This window comes from Tursiops truncatus, chromosome 11 (genome assembly GCF_011762595.2).
Source record: "Tursiops truncatus isolate mTurTru1 chromosome 11, mTurTru1.mat.Y, whole genome shotgun sequence".
Lineage (NCBI taxonomy): Eukaryota > Metazoa > Chordata > Mammalia > Artiodactyla > Delphinidae > Tursiops > Tursiops truncatus.
This window is the reverse complement of record NC_047044.1, coordinates 61689367-61712648: the sequence shown is the minus strand read 5'-3', so window position 1 is coordinate 61712648 and position 23282 is coordinate 61689367. Positions and strand designations below refer to the sequence as shown.

The 23282-nt window shown below is 43.2% G+C and overlaps 2 protein-coding genes across 9 annotated transcripts in view; one reads left to right on the top strand and one right to left on the bottom strand.

The window, feature by feature from the left end:
• SLC11A2 (solute carrier family 11 member 2) overlaps positions 1-15255 on the bottom strand; it is a 71160-nt gene extending 55905 nt beyond the window's left edge. Inside the window, exon 1 of the mRNA XM_073788676.1 lies at positions 15233-15255. Coding sequence (XP_073644777.1) covers positions 15233-15242 — 10 coding nt within the window. The 5' untranslated portion in view covers positions 15243-15255. The remainder of the gene's footprint in view (positions 1-15232) is intronic.
• Positions 15256-15792: 537 nt separating this feature from the next.
• Positions 15793-22942, top strand: LETMD1 (LETM1 domain containing 1). 8 transcript variants are annotated; one of them, XR_012324406.1, is made up of 9 exons: positions 15793-15948; positions 16497-16648; positions 18504-18619; positions 19217-19299; positions 20649-20835; positions 20959-21060; positions 21216-21312; positions 21757-21853; positions 22740-22877. XR_012324406.1 is itself a non-coding variant. In XM_019947213.3 (9 exons), exons 1-9 carry the CDS (start codon positions 15827-15829, stop codon positions 22808-22810), a joined length of 1083 nt encoding a protein of 360 aa, XP_019802772.1. In that variant the 5' UTR covers positions 15794-15826; the 3' UTR covers positions 22811-22942. The 8 variants fall into 8 exon arrangements, 6 of the variants coding, with proteins under 6 accessions (XP_073644780.1, XP_019802772.1, XP_033722613.1 ...); XR_002178826.3 differs by having other exon boundaries at positions 15794-15948; positions 21160-21312; positions 21749-21853; XM_019947213.3 differs by having other exon boundaries at positions 15794-15948; positions 21160-21312; positions 22740-22942.
• Positions 22943-23282: the final 340 nt, after the last annotated feature.

The following is a 23282-nucleotide window of genomic DNA, read 5'->3' as shown; positions in this document are numbered from 1 at the left end:
TTACTGCTATTGTTATAGCTTCCACTAAAATATCCCCGTGTTGGAGCATTCCCTGACTCCTCCAGGCAGCATTAGCTCTACATTCTGTCTGCTACCCAAACACTCCTTACTCTACTCTAGCCCCAACTCATTCTGAATATATTTATTGAAAATAACTACACACCAGGCAGAGGATGGGTGGTACACATACAACACAAATAAGATAAGCACAGCCCCTTAGTGGGTTAATATTTGTGTGCTTTCTTCTCCCACTAAAATGTGAACTTCTCAATAGGGGCGATTATCTTATCTTTGTACACCAGGTGCTAACAAAGGCCAGATACATAGGAGGTGTTCCATAAATATATTATCCCATTTTTTAATATGTTATGGCTGTCAGGCAATGAAGACAAATAACTAGGCTATATCTGTTTATATTTATGTTTCTATTTCCAAAATTGAGTCTTCCTCTATCCTGAAAATATTCTTCCCTGTGATAATGCTGGAATGCACAGGAAGGATCCCCTTTGAGAAAGAAGGACTTATTACCCCTGTTTGGAGTGGGGATGCTGCTGGCCTCAGGCCTCACGTCAGGCCCCTTTCTCAGGCAGCCCACATCAAATGACTGATCTATGTGGGAATGTAAAGATTCATCCCTCTCATCCCAACCAGGACAGCTCTGAAGGTTGGCTAAGCCTTTATCCTGTATCACAGCTCAACTTCTCCTGTGCAGACTGCTTCCTTCCCCTCCCTTAGTGTCTATCCCAAGATCACTTCCTAATAAACATACTGCCCCCATCTTGGAGTTGGCTTCCCATCCTACTACTTTCTGTATCCGGAAATTAATGTGTCTGAAAAAGTGATCTGCACTCCTCTACTTCCTTAACACTCATTTTTCCACCATTTTGTGATCCACCCTAGAAATTACTTTCTCGTTAGCTAATTGAGATCATCATTGCCAAGTAGAGTCAGAACCCACGAACTCTTCAACTTTCTCCATATTTGAAAGGTGCTACCATTCCACTTACAACTCTTTCTTCGGCTTCCATCACACTCTGCTCTTTGGGTCGTTTGAATTGCTCTTTCCCTACTACCTTCAACTGGGACTTTTCTTCCTCCTACTCCTTACATGTAGGCATTCCTTAGGTTCACTCCTTTGTCGTCTTCTAATTCGAAACAATCTGTCTGCAGTTTCAACGTAATAATACTGGGGACCCACTCAGCATTAGAGACATTCATGGGACAGGTTAGAGTAAAAAGAACAGCCTCTTAAGGGTAAAATAGACCTGGATTCCAGGTCAAGCCAACTGAGAAACCATGGGTAAATTATTAAATCTTTGTGTTCCATTTCTTTATCTGAACTGGGTACAATACCAGCCTCATAAGGATGCTCGCCATATTTTTTATTCCCCAAATGCACCAGTGTTCTCTTTTCCCTTCCTGTCTTTTCACATATTGTGCCTATGCTGCAACATTCTTGCTCTGTCCATCCTTCATCTAGCTAACTCCTACTCACCATTGATGTCTCACTTTAGATGTTCCTTCCTCCAGAAAGGCCTCTGTGATCCCAATATCTGAGTGAGGTATGTCTTCTGTGACACCCTATAGTGTATTCTTCCCTTTCCCGTAGCACTATCCCATGGAATTGCTTTGCCTGTTTGTCTCTAATCCTCTTTGAGGGCCAGGACTTTGTCCTGTTCACTCCTGTATCCTCAGGGAGGACTCCAAGGCTGGCAGCATCCCTTCACAGCCCCAGCACCATTTCACCTTCCTGAGGATGAGTCTTGAGGGCTACTCTCTGTAGCCTCTTTCCCCGAGCTACAGCTGCCACTTTGTCTCTCTTCCCGGATATCCAGCTGGAAAGTCAACATTGCTGTATCCCAAACTATCCTCCTCTCTACTCAGACCATCTTGTTCTTACAATCTGCCTATATTTGCAGTTTCTGGGGCTTGAAAATGGAAAGTTCTCATGGATTCCTCATCCTCCCTCTCATCAAACGATGCCATGACTATAGCGTATCTGCACAAGGTCAGTTGTCCCTGTCTTTCTATTTCAGCTGTCACCTTCCTGCTTAGGCTTCCACTCCTCTGACCTCAACAACCTCAAGGTCCTCCTGATCAATCTGATCTTTTCTCTTCCCCACTTAGAAACTTCCAAAGGCTCCCTATTGCCTACAGAGAAGAGGAGAAGGAAGGGGAAGAGAGCACACATTAACTGAGTGTTAATGCCCACATTATCAAATTTAAATACAGAATAGATTTTTCGTCTGACATTCAAGGTTCCCCACACCATGGTTCCAGCCTTCTTTCCACCTCACCATCTCTCCACCATGTAAACCCTTCATTACAGTTGAATTTCATATTCTCTCCATCCTGAACACAACCTGGGCTTGCCTGACCCTGTGCCTTGGCTCCTACTGTTACCTCCACCCACACTTCGAGTATTGAAATCCTGTCCATTTTTCAAGACCTAACTCAAATGCGACCCACCCCTTAAAGCCTTTCCTGATTCTCATGGGATGTGACCTCTTCTGCTCCTGAATCTTTGTGCTTTTTTTGGCTCATATTTTTTCTTTTACTAATTATTTGTTTATTCTCTAATTTCTGCCACTAAGTTGTGAGCCTCATAAAGACAGTTGTACATTAATTTTATATCATTTACTGCACCTATCACATCATTAGTACTTAACAAGCATTTGAAATATTGAACTTTGGCTTGGATTTGACTTTATATATATATGTGATCTATAACAGTGCTTTTCAAACTGGGTCTCAATACATGATTGGATTATGAAATCAATTTAGTGCATCACAATCAGAATTTTTAAAAAATGGAATAGGAAGTATCAGAGACTGTCACAAGTACTAAGGTAGGTATTATTTTGTGAAACTTTATTTTAATAATGTGTGTGTGTGTATACTGGGTTGATGTAAAATTTCTTACTGTAGTAGTCTAAAAAAGGTGGAGAAACACCACTGTAATACATATGCATTATTTCAGCCAGCTGATTACAAGCTCCTTGATGAGAGAACAGACCTGGCAAACTCTACCCTTGCAATCTGTGAGAGCCAACCCTCCACACTGAACCCCGCTCATTCCAGGGAGCTGCCCTAGGGATTAAGACTCAAGGCAAGGAGCAATGTCCTGTCTTTAAGAGAGTTTCTCGTCTATTAAGAGAAAGAAAAAAAAATCAGGAAGAAACTCCACAGATACTTAAGAAAGCAGCTGAAGAGCCACAGACTAGGCTTTGAACTTAGAGCCAAATAACTACTTAGATTTCTTGCTCTGCTATTTATTAGCTGTGTGTTGTTGGATAAATTGCTTGATTTCTCTGAGCTTCAGTTTAGCCTACTAAAAGAATATACCGTACCTCACATACTCATATTAAAATTAAGTGATACAACCACCTAGAGGGGTGGGATAGGGAGGGTGGGAGGGAGACGCAAGAGGGAGGAGATATGGGGCTATATGTATACGTATAGCTGACTCACTTTGTTATACAGCAGAAACTAACACACCATTGTAAAGCAATTATACTCCAATAAACATGTTAAAATAAATAAATAAAAATTTTAAAATATATGTGATACATATATACAAGATTATTTTGTAAGCTATATAAATGTTCAAAAGTTTTAAGTAAAAACCTGCATGTGTCATTTAGTAAACAAGTGAAAATTGATGTAGTACAGCTAAATGTGCATTAGACATGATTTTCTTTCCTTTTTTTTTTTTGGCTGCATTGGGTCTTCATTGCTGCGCACGGGCCTTCTCTAGTTGCAGCAAGTGGGGGCTACTCTTTGGTGTGGTGTGCGGGCTTCTCATTGTGGTAGCTTCTCTTGTTGCGGAGCACGGGCTCTAGGCATGCGGGCTTCAGTAGTTGTGGCTCGTGGGCTCTAGAGCGCAGGCTCAGTAGTTGTGACACTCGAGCTTAATTGCTCCACAGCATGTGGGATCTTCCCAGACCAGGGATCGAACCCGTGTCCCCTGCATTGGCAGGACGATTCTTAACCACTGCGCCACCAGGTAAGTCCCATAATTTTTTTTTTTTTTGGCCACTCCTCACAGCTTGCGGGATATTAGTTCCCTGACTAGGGATCAAACCCGGGCCTGGTAGTGAGAGTGCCGAGTCCTAACCACTGGATCGCAGGGAATTCCTTTGTTTCGTTTTTTGATTACTAGTGATAGAAACCCAATTCAGAATGATTGTGTTCAAAGCAAACTGAATCACTCACGTAACCCAATGGTATAGCTAGCTTTGGGCAGGGCTTCATCTGGGGACTCAGATAATATCAACCAAGCTGCTGTCCACTTGTCTCTTTCTTTCTACCTCCCTCTCACTCTGGGCTCTACTTCAGTTCCAGGGCTGTTTTATTCTCAGACAGGTTCCGCCTGCATGGTGGGATGATGGCCACCATCTGCTCTGGGCTTGATGGAATCCTCCCCACCAGCAGGAAGAGTATCTTTTCCCCTATTGTTGCAGCAAAAATCTCAGGGCTCTGTCTGACACCTAGTTTGGGTTACGAGCCAAGTCTCAAACCAAAAATAGTGGCCACGGGTGCCTGGGACACGAGCTGACCCTTGGAGTTAGAGGGTGAGTCACCTGGACTGAAAAAGAGATTGGTGAGGAGTCTTCTCAAGAGGTGGGGTCAGAGATTCAGAATGACCAAGTTTCCAAAGCTGAATAGGGTTAGTTTAGGAAGACATCTCGGTCTCTTCTATTTAATGTCACCATACAACATTAGAAAAAGGACACACAAACACATATGTTTGTTCCATTTCATTTGATTGCATTCATTTCATACAGCGTTGAGGATCTACTATGTGCCAGGTACTGTTTGGACATGGGAAAATAGCAGTGATCAAGACATACAAAGTTCCTGCTCAAGGAACTTACTTTCTGGGGACAGGGGGGCAAATAATGAACAAGTCAGTAAGCATATGTCAGGCAGTGATAAATTCTATTTAAAAAATAAATTTAAAGAGCAAGGTAAGGAGCAGCAAGAGCCAGCCGTGGGAGGTAAGGACTATTTCAGAGGGGCTGGTTAGGGGAGACCTCACCTTGAAGGATAAATCTGACCGAAGTGAGAGAGCAAGTCACATGAATAGCTACCTGGAGGAGAACTTCCAGGCAGAGGGTAAAGCAAGTATAAAGACCCTGAGACAGGGCCAATGAGTTCCCCCTGAGCAATACGTGTGCATTTAGCAACATACACATTTGCATGTGTGTGTGAACATATTAATCCTTTATTTTCCTACATTAGAACATTTCATAGTGATATTATGAGAGTGATATTAAACTCCAAAATCCATGGAGTCTTTCTAATATTGACTCAGCTAGGTAAGACATTTAGGAATCTTGCTGAATATGCAGATGTGCCTGGACTGAGAGTACCTTGAAGCAGGGGCTTCCTTTTTCCCACAGAATCTGAACCCAGGAGAAGCTTAGTGAATGGTGCAGGTGGAATAACGAGCCATGTGCCACAAGAAACATCAAGGCTGATGGCAGAGATCGTGGGTGACCCTGCCAAAGCTGGGTGGGGAGACCCTCTCTCCAGGAGTGTCCTCACCTCTGTCCTTTTGGTCTAAGTGCTGTGGACGTGCCCGGCAGTGCAAAGTGGCTCCTGAGGGTGGTTCCTACTGATGCTGGGTAAAGGTCCCCTCATTCAAAGACTAACACGAAGTAAAAATTCCTCTGATCTTCAGCCTCAGCAAGGGTTATGTTGCCTAGAAGAGGAAAAGCTTGGGGTGGGGCATGTGTGTGGCAGGTGGAAGGGAGTGGAAGAAGTCAGAAGGCAAGAGACCTGCCCTCCCTAACTGGTTGGTAACAGTTTCCCTGAACTTGGAACCCCTATAACCTATCCCTACTAGGCACTGCTCTTCACCCAGCGATGCTCTTTTCCTTGAATTGCAGTGACTTCTGACATGTTTGACGTTAATTCTTTACTGTCCACAGTAGCTAGATTGGTCTACCTCTTCTTTATTGTCATAAAGATATGTCCTTTGTTATCTGCTTATATTAATCTCAGAGTATGAATTCTTAGACCATGTTCATGAGCAATACATTCTAAATTTAGTTCAGTGTCTACCTTAATTGCTCATTGCAAGCTGGCACTGATAAAGGCTTTTTGATGATGAATAAGACTGCAATGATTACACTAGAAATCAAAGACTACTTCTCGTACTTGGGGATTCTGCTCCTCTGGAAATGCTAGCCTCCTCTCTTACAAATCTTCTCTCATAAATTGGTTTCAAGCTGAGCTTGCCTGAAACCTTCCAGTGTGATGATCAGGAGACCTGGGTTCTCCATTAAATTCACCAACAAATTCTACGTGACTCTATGTGCCTCCGTTTCACAATCTGCTAGTGCAAGACAAAAAAAAAAAGGCTCACAGGGCTTGAAGGTAGGGGAGAGAGGTAAAATAAGAAAGTAGATGTGGAAGGACTTTAAAAGTAGGACATAAGGGGACTTCCCTGGTGCTCCAGTGGTTGAGACTCTGTGCTCCCAACGTGGGGCACCTGGGTTCGATCCCTGGTTGGGGAGCTGGATCCCACATGCTACAACTAAGAGCCCACATGCCACAACTTAAAAGATCCCGCATGCCGCAATGAAGATCCTGTGTGCCGCAACTAAGACCCAGCGCAAGCAAATAAATAAATAAAAATATTTTTTAAAAAAAAGTAGGACATAAGGATCCTGCCTCAAGTCCACACCTCCTTTCTTTCAGGGCCAGCCCTCTCAGAAACTCTTCTTTCTCCCCACAGGCATAATTCTTCTTCAGGAGCCTTAGGTTCTTTGTGTAAAGTAGGAAGAACCGCTTGTGTATCATCTTTTGCAGAGATTCCTCCCAATGACTCCTTTTACCGCATCTCTGCCACTTGCTTCTTCTTTACAGGCCTTCAAAGAGCTAGTTTTCTAAGCCTGGAGCTTCATTTATATTCCCATTCTGTTATTTCTAGGAGAAAAACTCAGAAGGAGGAGGTAAGATGCCTAGAGTGCCTAAGATTTCTCACTAGAGAGAAATGTGATGAAGAATCAAATGGTGAGTCCCAGAAGTTTCAGAAGACAGAAAAGGAACAGGCAAAAATAAACTCCAGGTGAATGAAAGACCTGAAGTTGTAAAACAAAACAAAACAAAACCTTCAAAATTATCTGAAAAAAAATAGAATATCCTCATGATCTAATTTCTTAAATTAAGAAAAAGCAGAAGTATGAAAAATGGACAATTTTGATAAAATTTACTATAACAAATATTAAAATCTCCTACATAAAAGACATCTCAAACAAGGTTAAAATACAAGTGACAGACAGGGAGATGGGGAGAAGGTATCTGCAACATACATGTATATCAGAAAAAGATGGGTATCTGTAAAGGACTCCTACAAACCAACAACAATAATAATAATAAAGAAGAAGAAGAAGAGAAGCAACTCTATAAAAAAATGGACAAAAGGCAGGAATAGTCAATTTCCAGAAGAAGAAATCCAAATAACCGATAATACATAGAAAAACCTACTCTACCTCTCTAGTAATCAGGGAAATGCAAAATAAACTGACAATGAGATTCACTTCACATCTACTGGATTAGTAATAACCTGAAAGTCTGACCATTTTAAGCATTGGTGAGGATGTGGAGAAACTAGGACTCTCATAACCTGTAACTGACACAATCACTTTGGAGAGCAACTTGACAATACATATTTACTGAGGTTGAAAATGCACATGTCTTTTGACCCAGAAACTCTACTGCCTTACAGCAGTGTTTTTCAATCCATTAGTAGGTCATGAAATAAATTTATTGGGTCACATCCATCATTTTACAAAAATGAAATAGAATAGGAAATAGAGTGCATTTAGCAAAAATAGGTATTATTTTGTTAAACTTTTATTTCATAAATGAACTGGGTCTTGATATAAAATGCATTTCTTATTGTGAGTGACACTTAAAAAGAAATAAAAACACTGTCTAAGAGAAACTCTCATTAATAAGGACAAGAAGGCATGTTTGAGGATGTTCCCTGTGATGTAGAGTTTGTAATAATGAAACACTGAAAACAAAGTACATGTCTATTAGCAGCAAATAGATAAACAGATTGGAGTGTATTCATGTGATGGAACACCACACAGAAGCTACAATTAATAAACTTGTTCTATATGGATGAATTCTGAAAAGAAGTTTGAGGGGAAACAAAACAGAAAAATGTCACACTAAACCAATCATATGAATTTTTAAAACATATAAAAATACTATATCCTATATATATATATATACCACAAGTAGTATATGGTACACATATTTTTTTAAAGTATTAAAAGTGGACTGGTATAAAAGGGATGCCTAAAGGAAGGAAGGGAAATGGAACTTGGGAGGAGAAAATAGGTATGATGTTATTTATTCATTTTGGGTGGTGGACACATAGATGAATGTAATAATATTCTTTGTTCTTTTCCTTTAAAAAAATTTTTTAACACATAAAAAATAAATGGAATTATAAAGTTTTTAATCTTGCTCTGAGATGCAATAAAATAAAAATTGCATTAACCATTGGTTATTAAAACCCTTTGGGGAATTCCCTGGTGGTCCAGTGGTTAGGACTCTGTGCTTCCACTGCAGGGGGCATGCGTTAGATCCCTGGGTCTGGGAACTAAGAGCCTGCATGCCGCGAGGTGTGGCCAAAACAAACAAAACAAACAAAGAACTCTTTCATCCCGCGATTTTTTTTCAGTGCCTTAAGAAGAATAATCTGCCCCACATCAGCCTGTCAAAAACTCAATAAATTAGTATCTAGAGGTGGCAAATCACTATGTTTATTATCTGTACTAGCAAAAGAGATTTATCTTTCCCTGAAGCTTCAGTCTTTGCTCTTAACACATGCTGTTCCCTCTTCTCAGAAAGCCCTTCCTCTATTGTCTGCCAGTCAATCTCCCAATCTGCCAGTCATCTCCTCCATCATCTAGTTCAGACCTGACTTTTCATGGTGAAGCCAGAGGCTGAGACCTATCTGGCTGTGGGTACAAGGCCACACACCTCCCCAGGCCTCTCCCAGATACTCTCGCAGTTTCCCTCCCCCCACAGGAAAGTCTGAGGTCGACACTGAATTGGATATCCTTGCGCAGCAGGGGTTAAGCAGTTTGGGACATGGAGATTAACATCTAAAATGAAAGGGATGGGCCAGAGGCTAACCCTATTCACTGCATATGGTTTTCAACATATGAGCTCTATAAATATACATGCAGACAAAATTAAGTAGATGACCTTCTTTTCTCTCCCTTCCCTTCATCAACTCCTGGGGATGAGCTTCTCCTCCTCTTCCTCAAAAAAGAAAGTCTTCATGGATGACCCCACCACCACCAGAATTTAGCAATTTACTACTCCTTCCTTTAACTTTCACTGTACCTTGACATTTCTCTGTTATAGCATCTATCACATTAGAGCTCAATTATTTTTGAATGTCGATCATCTCTACTAATCCTCTGAGTTTTTTGAAGGAAAGGCCTGCCTCGTATTTGCCTTTATTTTCCTGGAACCTAGTAGAATGGCTGCAGAGCAGGCCCTCAGTGTTTGCTGAATTAATAGCAAATGCTGATGACAAGCTAAATGACGCACAGGTTTGGGGAGCTCAAATTGGTTCCCACTTATTGTACCACAAAACTGGAACCACTTAAAGATGGTCATCATTTGGGGGCAGTCTGATGGTTTCTCACTATCTCTTCTCCAGACCCTTGTAATAACCTTACTGGTATCCTTAACCTCCCATCTTTTCCCACTCTTATACAACCTGGAGGACACTTCTCCAGGCTAGTTTTTACAAAACATCCCTTTCATCTTGTCACTCCCTTGGGCAAAATGCATTATGATTCCCTAATACCTTTCAAATCAAATCCAAATCCCTAATCTTCACACATAAGTCTGCCCAAGCATCCTCCCTTGCTCTAGTATTCCAAACGTATCTCCCAATCATTTTATTTTAATATGTTCCTTATCAATTGATACTGTATCTTTTTTTAATTGGAGTATAACTGCTTTACAATGTTGTGTTAGTTTTTGCTGTAGAACAACGTGAAAGAGCTGTGTGTATATATATATGTATATATATATATATATATATATATATCCCCTCCCTCTCGAGCCTCCCTCCCACCCCCTCTCCCAATCATTTTATAGTGTGAAATATACTGGGGCTGTCTGACCTCTGATTTATTCCAATCAATGAGAACAATGCCTGGCCTGGGGGAGATGCTCAATAATTGTGGAATTAATGAATAAACAGACTATTTCTAAAATATAACCATTTGTTTCAGCCAACCTAGTTTTCTTTTTGTTCTCTGCAAGCTCCTATCAGCCCATCTTTGTGTCTGCTAATACATAATAAACAACACCTAATAAAATGTACTGCACATTTTAATATATGTGCCCAAATATAAGGCAATCCTTGTTTCCCCAAAGAGAAGAACTAAAAAAATAGTTTTTGGTCAACCTGATATACATGAAATAGTCATATGTCTACTTTAAATAGTTACTAATTTAGTGAAAATTTAAGTCTAATACTATTTAGCAACATATATTTTAAATCATTTATAAAATATTTAGATATAATGCCTTTTTCACTCAAATTTCATAACAATTTAATTCAAATTATCAGTGCCTTCATCATCATTCAAGTCACTTTTATTGTCAACTTGCTCAATTTGCAGATCATGTCATCCTACGTATATCTGAATTGTTTGAGGACAGTTGTTTTTTCCTTTTTAATTCATGCTATGCTTGCATATTCCTGATATCCAAAATATAACCTCTTTCTGTTGCTTTTTTTCTGTTGCTTTTAATATTTATTTATTTATTTGGTTGCACCGGGTCTTAGTCGCGGCTCCATGGCTCCTTAGTTGCGGCAGGCGGGCTCCTTAGTTGTGGCATGCTCACTCTTAGTTGTGGCATGCATGTGGGATCTAGCTCCCTGACCAGCGGTTGAACCCCGGCCCCCTGCATTGGGAGCACGGAGTCTTATCCACTCCGCCACCAGGGAAGTCCCTCTGTTGCTTTTAAAACGCTTATTAGTAACAATATCTAACACTCAAAACTGTGAGGTCCTAAAAAAATAAATAAATAAAATAAAATAATTAAAAAAAAAAACAAAAAAAAAACTGTGAGGTCCTAACCCCAGAATAATTAATTAAATCTGTGTTAAATTTTTTTCCTTTTCTTTTTTTCTTTTTGCCACACGGCTCGGCTTGTAGCGTGCAGAGATCTTAGTTACCTGACCAGGGATTTAACCCAGACCACAGCAGTGAAAGTGCCAAGTCCTAACCAATGGACCACTAGGAAATTCCCTCTTTTGTTTTTTTAAGTGATTCCATCCAGTGACCTCTATACGCTTGCAGAACTAGCATTGACTGAAGTTATCTCAGGCTGCATCCTCCCAAGCAATACCTTGATTCAAAACAAAATATCATATATAAAAAAAATCAGACATTGTAGACTATAATAGGAGACTTTATAAGAACACAAAATATAAGGCAACTTCCTTTCTGAGGAATTATTTTGAGAGGAAAAACAGTACCTTATATTCAGGTATATAAGGTATTTATTAATTTAATAAATATTTAATGAGCACTGCTTGTGTGCTAGGCACTGTGCTAGGAACTGGAAATACAGTGAGCTTAGAATCTCACAGGGAAGACAGTCATTAAATGTATAATGCCACAGTTAATTAATTATGATCATTTAAGTACTATAAGGGATAAGTTTAGATAGCTACAAGATGAGTAACTGGGGAACCTAGGTCTGTGGGGTTAAAAGTCTCCTATACCATGCTGTTTATGTACAGTGCAGCAGTAATTCACGTGCCCAGTCAGTCTGGGTTTAAATCTTGACTCAAACCTTAAGTAGGTTATTTAACCTCATTTTCCTCATTTATAAAGTGGAACTAACAACAGTATCTACCTTATGAAGTTATAGTGATGATTAAATGAGTTAATACTTTTAACAATGATGGCACTCGTACCTGCTCAATAAATGTTAGCTATTGTTGCCATTTCAGCTGAAACCTGAAAGACAAGCCAAGAGGAAGGGAAGAAGGAAGAAACTCTAAGCAGAGCGACATGTGCAAAAGTCCAGAGGCATAAGGTTGCCTGGCCTATTCTAGAACTGAAAGGCCAATGTTTCTTAGCATAGGAAGCTAAGGGGGATTCACTTTGTTATAAAGCAGAAACTAACACACCATTGTAAAGCAATTACACTCCAATAAATATATTAAATAAAAAAAAAAAAGAAAGCTAAGGGGAAAGAGATACCATGAGATGTGAGGCGAGGCTGGGAAGGTAGGCTGAGATCAATTATGCAAGGCCTTGTAGGCCAGGATAAGGAGTCTGAACTTTATCCTCCAAGTCAGAGGAAAGTTGAAAGGTTTTACAAAAGGGAGTAACAAGCTTAGATTTGCAACTTCAAAGGCGGTCTCTGGCTACAGCATAGAGAACTGGTTGGAGGGAGGCCAAAATAGATGAAAGGAAAACCAGTAAGGAGCCTACTCTGGTAATCTAGATTAGAGGCTTGTCGCTTAGACTAGGGAAGTGGCACAGAAGAGAGAAGGAAGCTGGATGATTGAAGAAACAGAAGACAGAACCAACAAGGCTTAGTGTATGTATGGTAGGGTGAGAGGGCATGGAGGGAGAGGCCCTGAACAGTATATAAATATTTGAGGAAGAAATGAATGAATTTCTGTGTTCCTGCCATATTGTTTTACCACATGAAACGTCTTCCTTCTACTCCATCCTTCCAGGCAAAATTCCTTCTCGTTTCCTCCACAAAACTGTCTGAATGATCTTAGCCCCTTCTTTCTGGGAGTGTTCTAGGATTTTGGAACTGAACTTCTTTTTGGCCTTAAGAAGCGGCATGTGGAACTTCCACAAGGAGGGATTGAACCCGTGCCCCCTGCATTGGAAGTGCGGAGTCTTAGCCACTGGACCACCAGGGAAGTCTTAGAACTGAACATTCTTGAGAAATACATTGAGGGCTGTTGAGAGAACTTAGAAATTGTCTGAAGATGGAGATGATGTTTTAGTCAACTTTCTATCCCACCCACTCCCATATACCTAATACTTATAGAAATCCACCCATTTATAGAACTTTTCCTCTGAATACATGAGTGGTTCAAGCATAAACAGCCTATGCTAACATAAAGCTCTGTGACCCATAAAGCATTATACAGATGTGGGAGCTTTCACAACCATTTTCTTCTCGGGTCTTCACAGAACTCTTATAAAATAGGTACTACTATAGGGGAAATACGCTCATAACTAAAGTGACATGTCCAGGGCTTCCCTGGTGGTGCAGTAGTTTAAAATCCGCCTGCCAAGGACAGGAATAAAGACACAGACATAGAGAATGGACTTGAGGACACAGGGAGGCAGAAGAGTAAGCTGGGACGAAGTGAGAGAGTGGCTCAGAACTCAGAAATATTTCCAATTCAGTGTCTATTCTCCAAATTGAGACAGGACTATGTCCCATTTTAGCAGGAAGTGGCAAGAGCCATCGTCGCCCAGTTTCCTGAATTAAAACTGAACAGGACTTTGAGGGGCTCAAGAATACAAATCCTTTCTGTGTCCCCTGTTTCTTGTTTATAGGATACAGACTTCATTCAACCTCCTTGACCTTCCTGGAATTCCAAAGCGCAGATTCAAACAGTTGCTAATCAGGAAAGGGAGGGGATGCAAAAACAGGGGAGAAACAGTCAAATGGTGGTTCAGCCTTGGGCAGGCACCTGGTTCCTCCTCAAGGAGTGTGCATAACTGTATCTTTGAGTTCTTCTGCAGAACCGGGACCCCACCCAGGTGGAGGATGGTAACTTCAGGCTGAGTGCAAGATTCCTAGAGCACCATCCTGTTACCTCACCTCCAACCAATGAGAAGAACCCTGTAGCCCTCACCCCAAATTTTGCCTTCCTTTTCTGGGCCCAGCGATGACCATCCTGTTAGGCCTCCTGTTTGGCCCATGTGTTTCAACTGTTTACAAGGTTCATCTCCAACAGGGTCCAACAGTGTCAAGCTAAATTTGTTACTATGAGGGTAAACGCTAATTTCGGGCACAGAATTTAGATCAATTTAGATCAGGTGGCGAGACACTTCTACTCTACTAGGCAGGACTACGCCCACCCTCAGCAGAAAGTAGTTACAGAAGAAAGAGACCTCCGCCCCAATTCCCAAGCAGTATCTTGACTATGAAGTCTCTCAGGGGGGAGTTGTTAGGGGAAGCACTGACTGAAACCACCCTCCCTGGCTGGGCAAGATAGTAACCACGTGCATGAGTTATCTTACAACAGGAGGTCCTGGTAACGAACGTGGAACTAATGAGCTAGAATTCAGGAAAGATCAAAAGAAGAGAGGAGACGCCAGTCCATATGTCTTACCAACCTCCCAGAATCCTTCTCGCTGTAATCTCGCTGGATGAGCAATGCCTGCACCACCGGGAAGGACCCTGAGTCAGAGCAATTGGCCAGAGACAACCCGGAAACTAACCCCATCACCATAAAACCTGAGGCTGTGAGCCACCACGTGGCAGAGCAGTTCTCTTGAGTTCCCTGACCCTGCTGCTCTCCACCGGGGTGCTCCTTCCCAATAAAGTCTCTTGCTTTGTCAGCACGGTGTGTCTCCTTGGACAATTAATTTCCGAGTGTTAGACAAGAGCCCACTCTCCCCCTTCCTGCAATACCACTTCTGGGACACCTTCCCAGTTTCAGGTATTAATTAATGTAGTCAAACATATTTATTGGGCTTCCCTGGTGACGCAGTGGTTGAGACTCCGCCTGCCGATGCAGCGGACACGGGTTCGTGCCCCGGTCCGGGAAGATCCCACATGCCGCGGAGCGGCTGGGCCCGTGAGCCATGGCCGCTGAGCCTGCGCATCTGGAGCCTGTGCTCCGCAACGGGAGAGGCCACAACAGTGAGAGGCCCGCGTACCGCAAGCAAAAAAAAAAAAAAAAAAAAAAAAAAGCTTATTGAGCAACTACTAGGTGCCAGGCATGACACCTAGCGGTGGGGATAAGGTACAGCAGTGAACAAGGCAAGAAGGTGCTTGCCCTCAGTGTGATTCAGGGAGCCGGTCAGAGGAAACAAATGTATAAATGATGCGGTAAGTGCTATAAAAAAAAAATACACAGGGTGATGGGAGAAAATATATGTCCCTCTGGTCGGAGAGAACCTCTCAGAAAAGTGGCATTAAGGTTGAGACCCGAACTTGGTCTTCAGGAGGCACTTACCTGAAGACATTATTCCCACAGACCTACTTTGAAAAACGCCTACAAAAGGAAAGAGCGGACTTGGTCCACAGAGGGGCGGCTTCCAGGCATCCAACCTTAGCTGAAAACTTTGACCGGCACTAGAGGGCGCCGCGGGTCCTCCCAACCCCCAGGAGGCACCGTAGACACAGGCCCTGCCTAACTGACCTCTGGCAGCTGCCGCGCCAAGGCCCCGAAGTCCGCAAACGGACAGAGAGCAAGGGCGGCGGCGCTAGGAAGCCCGAAGGCCCTAGAGCATCGCGAGGGGTCATGAGGCCCTCAAAGAGAGGACATTCTCAGGATCACAACCCAACCAAGAGCAGATACTCTCTCGCTTCCTCCAGGACAGCCGGTTTCCGGCGCCTCTAAACCAGGAAGTGCCGGCGGCGTCCAATCCTGGCCCTCCTTCCGAACTTAGCCTTAGCGTACGCTCCTCGCCCGGGCAGCGCGAGGCGAACGGTCTATGGTTACCAATCAGCTCTCAGGAAAGGCGCATGCGTCGTCAAAAGAACGCAACGTACGGGAACTTTGACCTGAAGACGACTTACTCTCGTCTGCCCCTCCCTCACTGCGAAGATGGCGGTCTCCAGAATGTGCTGGGCGCGGGCTGCTTTGTGGGGTTCGGCGGGGCCCCCTGGACCTTATGTCGCCCGGAGGCTGCAGTTTGTTCGCTCTGGCATGGCCTGGGGGGCCCCTCGGTGAGGGATTTGGAGAGAGAAAAGCATCTTTGACGTTCAGGCTCTTCCAGTGTCTCAGTTTTGTTTGCATGCTGTGTCTTAATTCTCAGGGCTCCACGCCCCGGCCCCTGGATTTTTATTGTGCCGCGCAGAATTCGCACCGGGATCCCTGCTAGAGAGCTGGCTTCGTGACCCTCTCAATTCTCAGTGCCCCATGTTGTCTGAATTCCCCACGTGTCCTGAGCCTCCCTTTTTCGGCTCAGATTTTACTACTGCTTATCCGGATCTCACCTCTCTGGCTTTAGCCTGCTGCTCAGATTGCCCCTCAGGCCTTCCGCTCTCTCCAGACTCACCACTTCCCCGACATCCATTCTTGCCTGGCCTCTCGTCTGCCTTATCTGTTTTTCTCAGTCTGACTGCTTATCTCTCCATGATCTCAAGATCTTTGGATTTCAGAAGTTTCAGGTCTTAGCATACATTCTCTGAAGCAGATGTTTTACATTATGGACCCCAGGCGTGAAGGGGCTTCCAGGCTGGTTCCCAGATAGTCTCTTTCATCTTCCTTGTAGGTCTTCAAAGCTTCACCTTTCTCCAAAGGCAGATGTGAAGAGCTTGATCTCTTATGTGGTGACCAAGACAAAAGTGATTAATGGGAAATACCATCGTTTCTTGGGTCGTCATTTCCCCCGCTTCTATGTCCTGTATACAATCTTCATGAAAGGTAAAGACAAAACTAAAATAAAAATCCATTGAATCAGCTCTTGGGCAGTGTCAGAGAGTTAGAATAAGTAAGATCGCTTGCAGGCTCTGCGATGGGGGTGTAAGCTGGTATGTCTTCTGTTTCATAAATGCTTGAGCATTAAACTATTTCTTGTAAGTTAGCCCTTCTTGATGTTTCTAGAAAGGTATGTTGAGAAACAACTTCTGACAACACCCAGGAGGATTATAGGTATTTTTGCACTTTTCCTAACCACACATCTGACTATAGTAGAAATTATTTGTCGTGCACAAGGGCAGAGATCTATAGCTGCACAGACCTGCCCTGTGATTTACCAGTTGACTTGGCTTGTAAGAAAATGTAGTCTAATGTTTGTCACAGATCTCTCCTGGGTAGCACGTTGTGGAAATAGCACTACACGTACTTGGTTTGTGAATGTTTCGGTTCAGATCAGAGCTCTGCTAGTTACTAGGAGATGGTAGAGTGTCACGTGTCCACTCTGGAGCCAGACTGCCTGGGTTCAAATCCCAACTAGTCACTAGCTGTGTGATTGGACTTGTTACTTAACCTCTCTGTTCTTTGGTTTTCTCATCTGTAAAATGAGGGTAGTAATAGAACCTGCCTATTGTCTGCATGGCTATGAAGATGAAATAAATCCATACATGTAAAGTCCTTAGGACCAGATTCATAGTGACTGCTCAGTAAGTGTAGCTAGCTATAACTATTATACTCTAATTTTTTTTTTTTTTTTTTTGCGGTACGCGGGCCTCTCACTGATGTGGCCCCTCCCGTTGCGGAGCACAGGCTCCGGACGCGCAGGCTCAGCGGCCATGGCTCACGGGCCCAGCCGCTCCGCGGCATGTGGGATCTTCCTGGACTGGGGCACGAACCCGTGTCCCCTGCATCGGCAGGCGGACTCTCAACCACTGCGCCACCAGGGAAGCCCACTCTACTTTTTTTATCATAACACCAATTATAGTAAACTCCCACATTGTCAGCTCTGAATATTATAATTATTACTAGCTTTATGTACTTGCAAAAGCTGTAAAGTGGAGATAAGAATGACTGCTTTGTCTGCTCCCCAATTTATAACTAAAATCAAATGAAAAAAAGAGTCTGAAAGCATTTTGGTTGTTTGTGTTTAAGCCTTTTATTACAGAAAACTTCAAACATAACACAGAAGTAGAGTAATACAATGAACTTCCATATTCTCGGCCTCACTTCAACAATTATTGACTCACGGCCACCAGTCTTATATCAATTATACATTGGCTTTCTCCTGTATTATTTTGAAGCCAACCTAGACATTATACCATTTCATTCATAAATAGGAAAACATTTTTATGAACTAAAGTTCTAGGTCAGTGTAAGGATTATCTTGGAATGAAGTGAAAATGCAATCTTAGAAATATGTTGAATTCCAGTAATTATAAAAGTGTTCTAGAAAGGAGAAAAGTTAATATCTGGTTGAGATATACAAAGGGTTAATTGAGCAAGACTTCCTGAGGTTAAAGAGCTTTGAATTTTTATTTTAAAAAGGGAGTGAGTAATGAACCAGAAGAGGGAGACCATTCCCTGGTAGATCACAGAACGCCAGCTTGGCAGGAAGAGAGGTGATATGCTGGGGGCAGGGGGGTGGAAGGGGGCAGGGGGGTGGAAGGGGGCAGAGGGGAGAAGGATAAGAAACGAAATATAGGTCAGCTTCACAAGAGTTTCAAGTGACCTAGTTTAAAGCTTTGATTTAGAGTAGCATTGGGGAGGGAGGGACAAGTGTGTGTTGTGGGTGAACATGGAACAAAAGGCTGTGGTAATCAGATTGGGATAACATCACACTCTGTCCTCTACTTTAATGAGGTAGGATTGCAGATGTTATGGGCTGATGCCAAAAAGGCTAGAAGAATAAAGACAAATATGTGGAAGCACAATATAAAGTTTCATCAACTTTCATACCGGGAGATGGAGCATTTGAGACAGGTATGCGCCAAGGGCAGATGTCCAGAAGTTCACGGTGATATAATTAAAGTTAACCCAGAGCTCAAGTCTTTTCGTTCCTATTTTCTTCACCACTGACTAAGCTGTTGCCCCTTGCCATGAGATCAGATCATTTGTCAGAATCAGTTCATTGAGAGTTGTGAGCCTCCATAGCAGAGCTCCGTAGAGTTTCTGGAACACTTTCTGAATAAAAGTGAACAGTAAAGTCCAGTTCATTTCTGAACATATAAAAATCTGCAAGGAAGGATCCAAAGGCAGCAGGAAAGTAGTATTTGGTGATAACTTGATGGTAGTTTTGAAGCTGAGAGTAAGAATCTAGGACCATTCTGCAGATCAGGAAGAATTTACTTAGGGATTTGGTATACTGTCAGGCCCTGTACTAGACATTGTTTGGGATACAAAAGTAAACAGATCAGGGCTCCTGTCCTTAAGGAACTTACCAACTAGAGGTAGATAGAAATAACCTTGATCCTTACCTGGGCTCTAATAGAAGTTTACTGCACAGTGGGGTGGAGGGATTGTCCATTGTCCTAAAAACTTACTTGGGTTAAAACTGCATCTGTGTTTATTTCTGCTTAGTTCCGTCGAGACGTCGCCAAGTGTCTTTTCCTAGGTATTCTTTCCATTCCACCCTTTGCCAACTACCTGGTCTTCTTGCTAATGTGAGTACAGAGTTCTGTCTCTCCGGCATACTGAAGATATGTAGATTTTTTTAAAATTACAAATTAAGAACTTTCCATTTCAGAAGTTAGGCAGAGGTTATCAAACTTCTGCTCCAATTTTCTCATTAGCCCAAGGTTCATAAAAGCCACCTGGGTTACTGCGACGGCTGTAGGAGTAGGTGGCCTGGCTTCTCCCTGTCTCTTAGCTGCTCCTGTGTGATGTGAAATAAGATAATGATCTTTTCCATCATCCCTAGAGGCAGCAACCCACTCTCTTAGAGGCATAGCAACTTGGGACAAATTTTTTTCTTCAGGAGAAAAATGCATTTCATATTCTGATAATACCAATCTTTATTACTTTACCTTATATCTGAAGATGACAGTTTTAAACTATGACCTTGCATGTTTTTCTAGTTATCTGTTGTATAACAAACAACCTCAAAGCTTAATAGCTTAAAACAACCACCATTTTCATGATTTTATGGGGCAGGAATTTGGGCAGGACTCAGGTGGCGGAAAGATTTTTCTCCCGTGTCTCTCAGTGATAGTTAAAACTGGTGAATGGACTAGTCTGGACAGTCTAAGGTCACTCTTAGGTCTGGTGCCTTAGCCAGGATGGCTTTGGAAGACTGGAACTGTCAACTAGGGTGCCTGCATATGGCCTCTGTAATGTGGTGGCTTCAGGGCAGCGGGACTCCTTACATGGCAGCTTAGGGCTCCAAGAATGAGTGTTCCAGCAAATAAGAATCTGCATGGGGCTTCCCTGGCGCCACCAGGGAAGCCCTGCATGGCCTTTTATAACCTAGCCTTGGAAGTCACAAAGACTTCTGCTCTATTCTGTTGGTTGATGCACTCACCCAGATTTTAAAAACCAGAGGCACAGACCTCACTTCTCAATAAGAGGAGTGCCAGGGAATTTGTAACCATGTTTTAAAACCACCGCCCTTATAGAGAAATGAATTAGAGGAATTCCATTTTGTATACACATAGGGACTGTGAACAGTTTGAGGTTGTCAACATCACATACAAAGTTCAGCTCTGTCTGCAGCTTTGTCCAAAATATGTTCATCACATGCTTTGATTCAAAAGGAGTCATTTATCTGATTGCTGCATACAAGGCTGTTCCCTTACTGCTTCCTTTTACATAACCTCAGTAACATTGCTTGAAATTGGGCTTCAGTGTATCTTTAAACCTTGGTCTGACACTCATTTACAGGAAAGAACAGTAAGGTAGGGAAATAGTGTTTCCATCTCTTCCTCCAAGCATTCATGTCTGCTAAATGCTTTCTTAGCTCACTTTGAAAGATGCCCGTTTCAGCAAGTGACTTTGTGATTCCTTTTCTTTTCAGGTACCTGTTTCCTAGGCAACTGCTGATCCAACATTTCTGGACCCCAAAGCAACAAATTGATTTCTTAGATATCTATCATGCTCTCCGGAAGCAGTCCCACCCAGAAATTCTTTGTTATTTAGAAAAGGTTATCCCTCTCATTTCTGATTCAGGACTCCGGTGGCATATGACAGAATTGTGCACCAAGGTATTCCTCCAATTAACCCTTCCTGCAAACCAGGAATCTTGTTAGATCCAGCGTGCACTAAAACTGGGTAAGAAGGCTAGTCTGGACCTTCCTAACATCTGCCCATCTCTTACCTCTCCCAAGATGCAACGTGGTACCCACCCAGCAATACATGATATCCTGGCTCTGAGAGAGTGTTTCTCTAACCGTCCTCTGGGCATGAACCAGCTCCATGCTTTGCAGATGGTGAGCACTCAGGCTTTCTCTGTTCCATGGCGTCACCTCGCTTCAGGTCTTACTTGCAGTAACACCGAGTTGACTTTCTCCCCCTATATTGTGTCACAGAAAGCCTTGAGTCGAGCAATGCTTCTCACACCTTATCTGCCTCCTGTCTTGTTGAGATACCGTTTAAAGACTCATACCACTGTGATTCACCAGCTGGACAAGGCTTTGGCAAAGCTGGGGATTGGTCAGCTGACTGCGCAGGAGGTGAAGTCGGTAAGTGCTTGATTGCAATATCAACCTGCAGTCCTTGGTGGGCTTTTGAGCTCACGGGGCTGGGAGCTTCCAGGGAGCTCCTTGTCTTGCTTGTTACAGCAGAGCCCAGGCTCTTTATTCTCTCACCTCATTGCTATGTCTTTTTTTCTGAGTGAACTTAACTAGTGGGAAGGAGTTGCCCACAATAATTTTAGTTTATGTATGTTTTCTTCTGGCCCTTCAAAAAGCAAGGACACTACACTTTACATCTATTGTTTTAGATTGTATAGGGCTTTTTGCTTCTCATCCTGTCCATCAGAGTTCATATTGCCATGGTGAAAGGTTTCTTGTGGGGATGAGGTTTTAACTTATTTAAAGGGGATTTGGGATTCTCTGTGGGTTTATACTTCCTTGGCATACTTGCTCTGTGATCATTAAGGATTGTTTCTCTTCTGAGCGATCTAGGCTTGTTATCTTCGTGGCCTGAATTCCACCCATATTGCTGAAGAGAGGTGTCGAACTTGGCTGGGAGAATGGCTGCAGCTTTCCTGCAGCCTGAAAGGTGAGACAAATGCCTGTGGTTATGCCACTAAGATCCAAGTCATTTTTGTATTTTATTCTGAGGTTTTATTTGGGAGTTAATTATTAAGTAGTGTGAGACCCTTATCTAATATATATGTCTAATTGAAAGGGCGCAGACTCACTTGCCTACAGGGGCTAGGCAGGTAATGAAGTAGACTGTGCAAGACAAGAGGGAGGACTATGGATTATGGGAACCCGAGTGTGAAGCAGGGTTGCCCAACCTTGGCACTACTGATGCTTTGCTGTGGAGGCTGTCATGTGCATTATAAGACAATACAGCAGGCATCCCTGGCCTCTATCCACTAGATGACAGTAGCACCCCCTCACCCAGTTCTGACAACCAGCAATGTCTCCAGACCTCGCCATGTAACTCTGGGAGAAGCACCAGCCCCAAGGCGTTCAAATTCAGAATGAAAACACTCAGTTGCCTAAACAGAAAGTATCTGCGGGTGGGTATTAGACCTATGGGTCTCCTGTTTGGAACCTTTGGCTAGGCCTCGATATCTTCTAAGCCTCTGAACATCAGGGTAGGCCTACTAATCTCCTTGGGGCTGAGAAATGTCCCTGGAGGACCAGCTTCTACCGGAAAATTCCGAAGGGTGACAGTGGGGTTTAGTACCATTACCATCTCTGAATTTTCTACTGCCATCACATGAGAATCAAGTAGATACAGATATTCGGTGGAAGGAAAGAAAGTGTGCATGCAGGGACTGGAATGAAGCAGGGGAACTTTGAGAACAGTGGCCTCTTAATGTCACACCTCCCTGTACTTGGCTTTCTGCCTCTGGTGTCAAGCCCCACATAACAAGGTAGCTGGAAGGCAGGCTCTTCCCTGGCCAAACCATTAACGTTGATGTTGTTTTCAGAAGCTGAGCTGTCCCTCTTGCTACACAATGTGGTCCTGCTTTCCATCAACTACATTGGGACAAGGCGCTGAGCTGACAAGGAGCGGGTGGCATTGTCCTGCATGCAGTCACATAGTCCAGCAGCGTGGGACCAAACAGCACTTGTCAGCAAAGAGTGTGTGCCCTGTTACGCGTGTGCAAGGCAGAGGAGCAGGTGCCCGTGTGGCAGCTGGAACTGAAAGAAACCCTCCTGCTGGGGCGGCCCACGAGAGGTGTCATCCCAACTTCCTCAGAATTTGCTGGAGCTGGCTGCAGGCTTTGTACTGGGCTTTTACTATGGTGTTTTAAGTTCGGGTCCCAGGAAGTGAGCTTTTGCCCCAGGTGGGAATCCTCATTTGGCTTAGGACTTACCCACTGCCACATTCGTTACAGCTTTTTTTTTGTTTTTGCCGTACTCTCACTGCTGTGGCCTCTCCCGTTGCGGAGCACAGGCTCCGGACGCACAGGCTCAGCGGCCATGGCTCACGGGCCCAGCTGCTCCGCGGCATGTGGGATCTTCCCGGA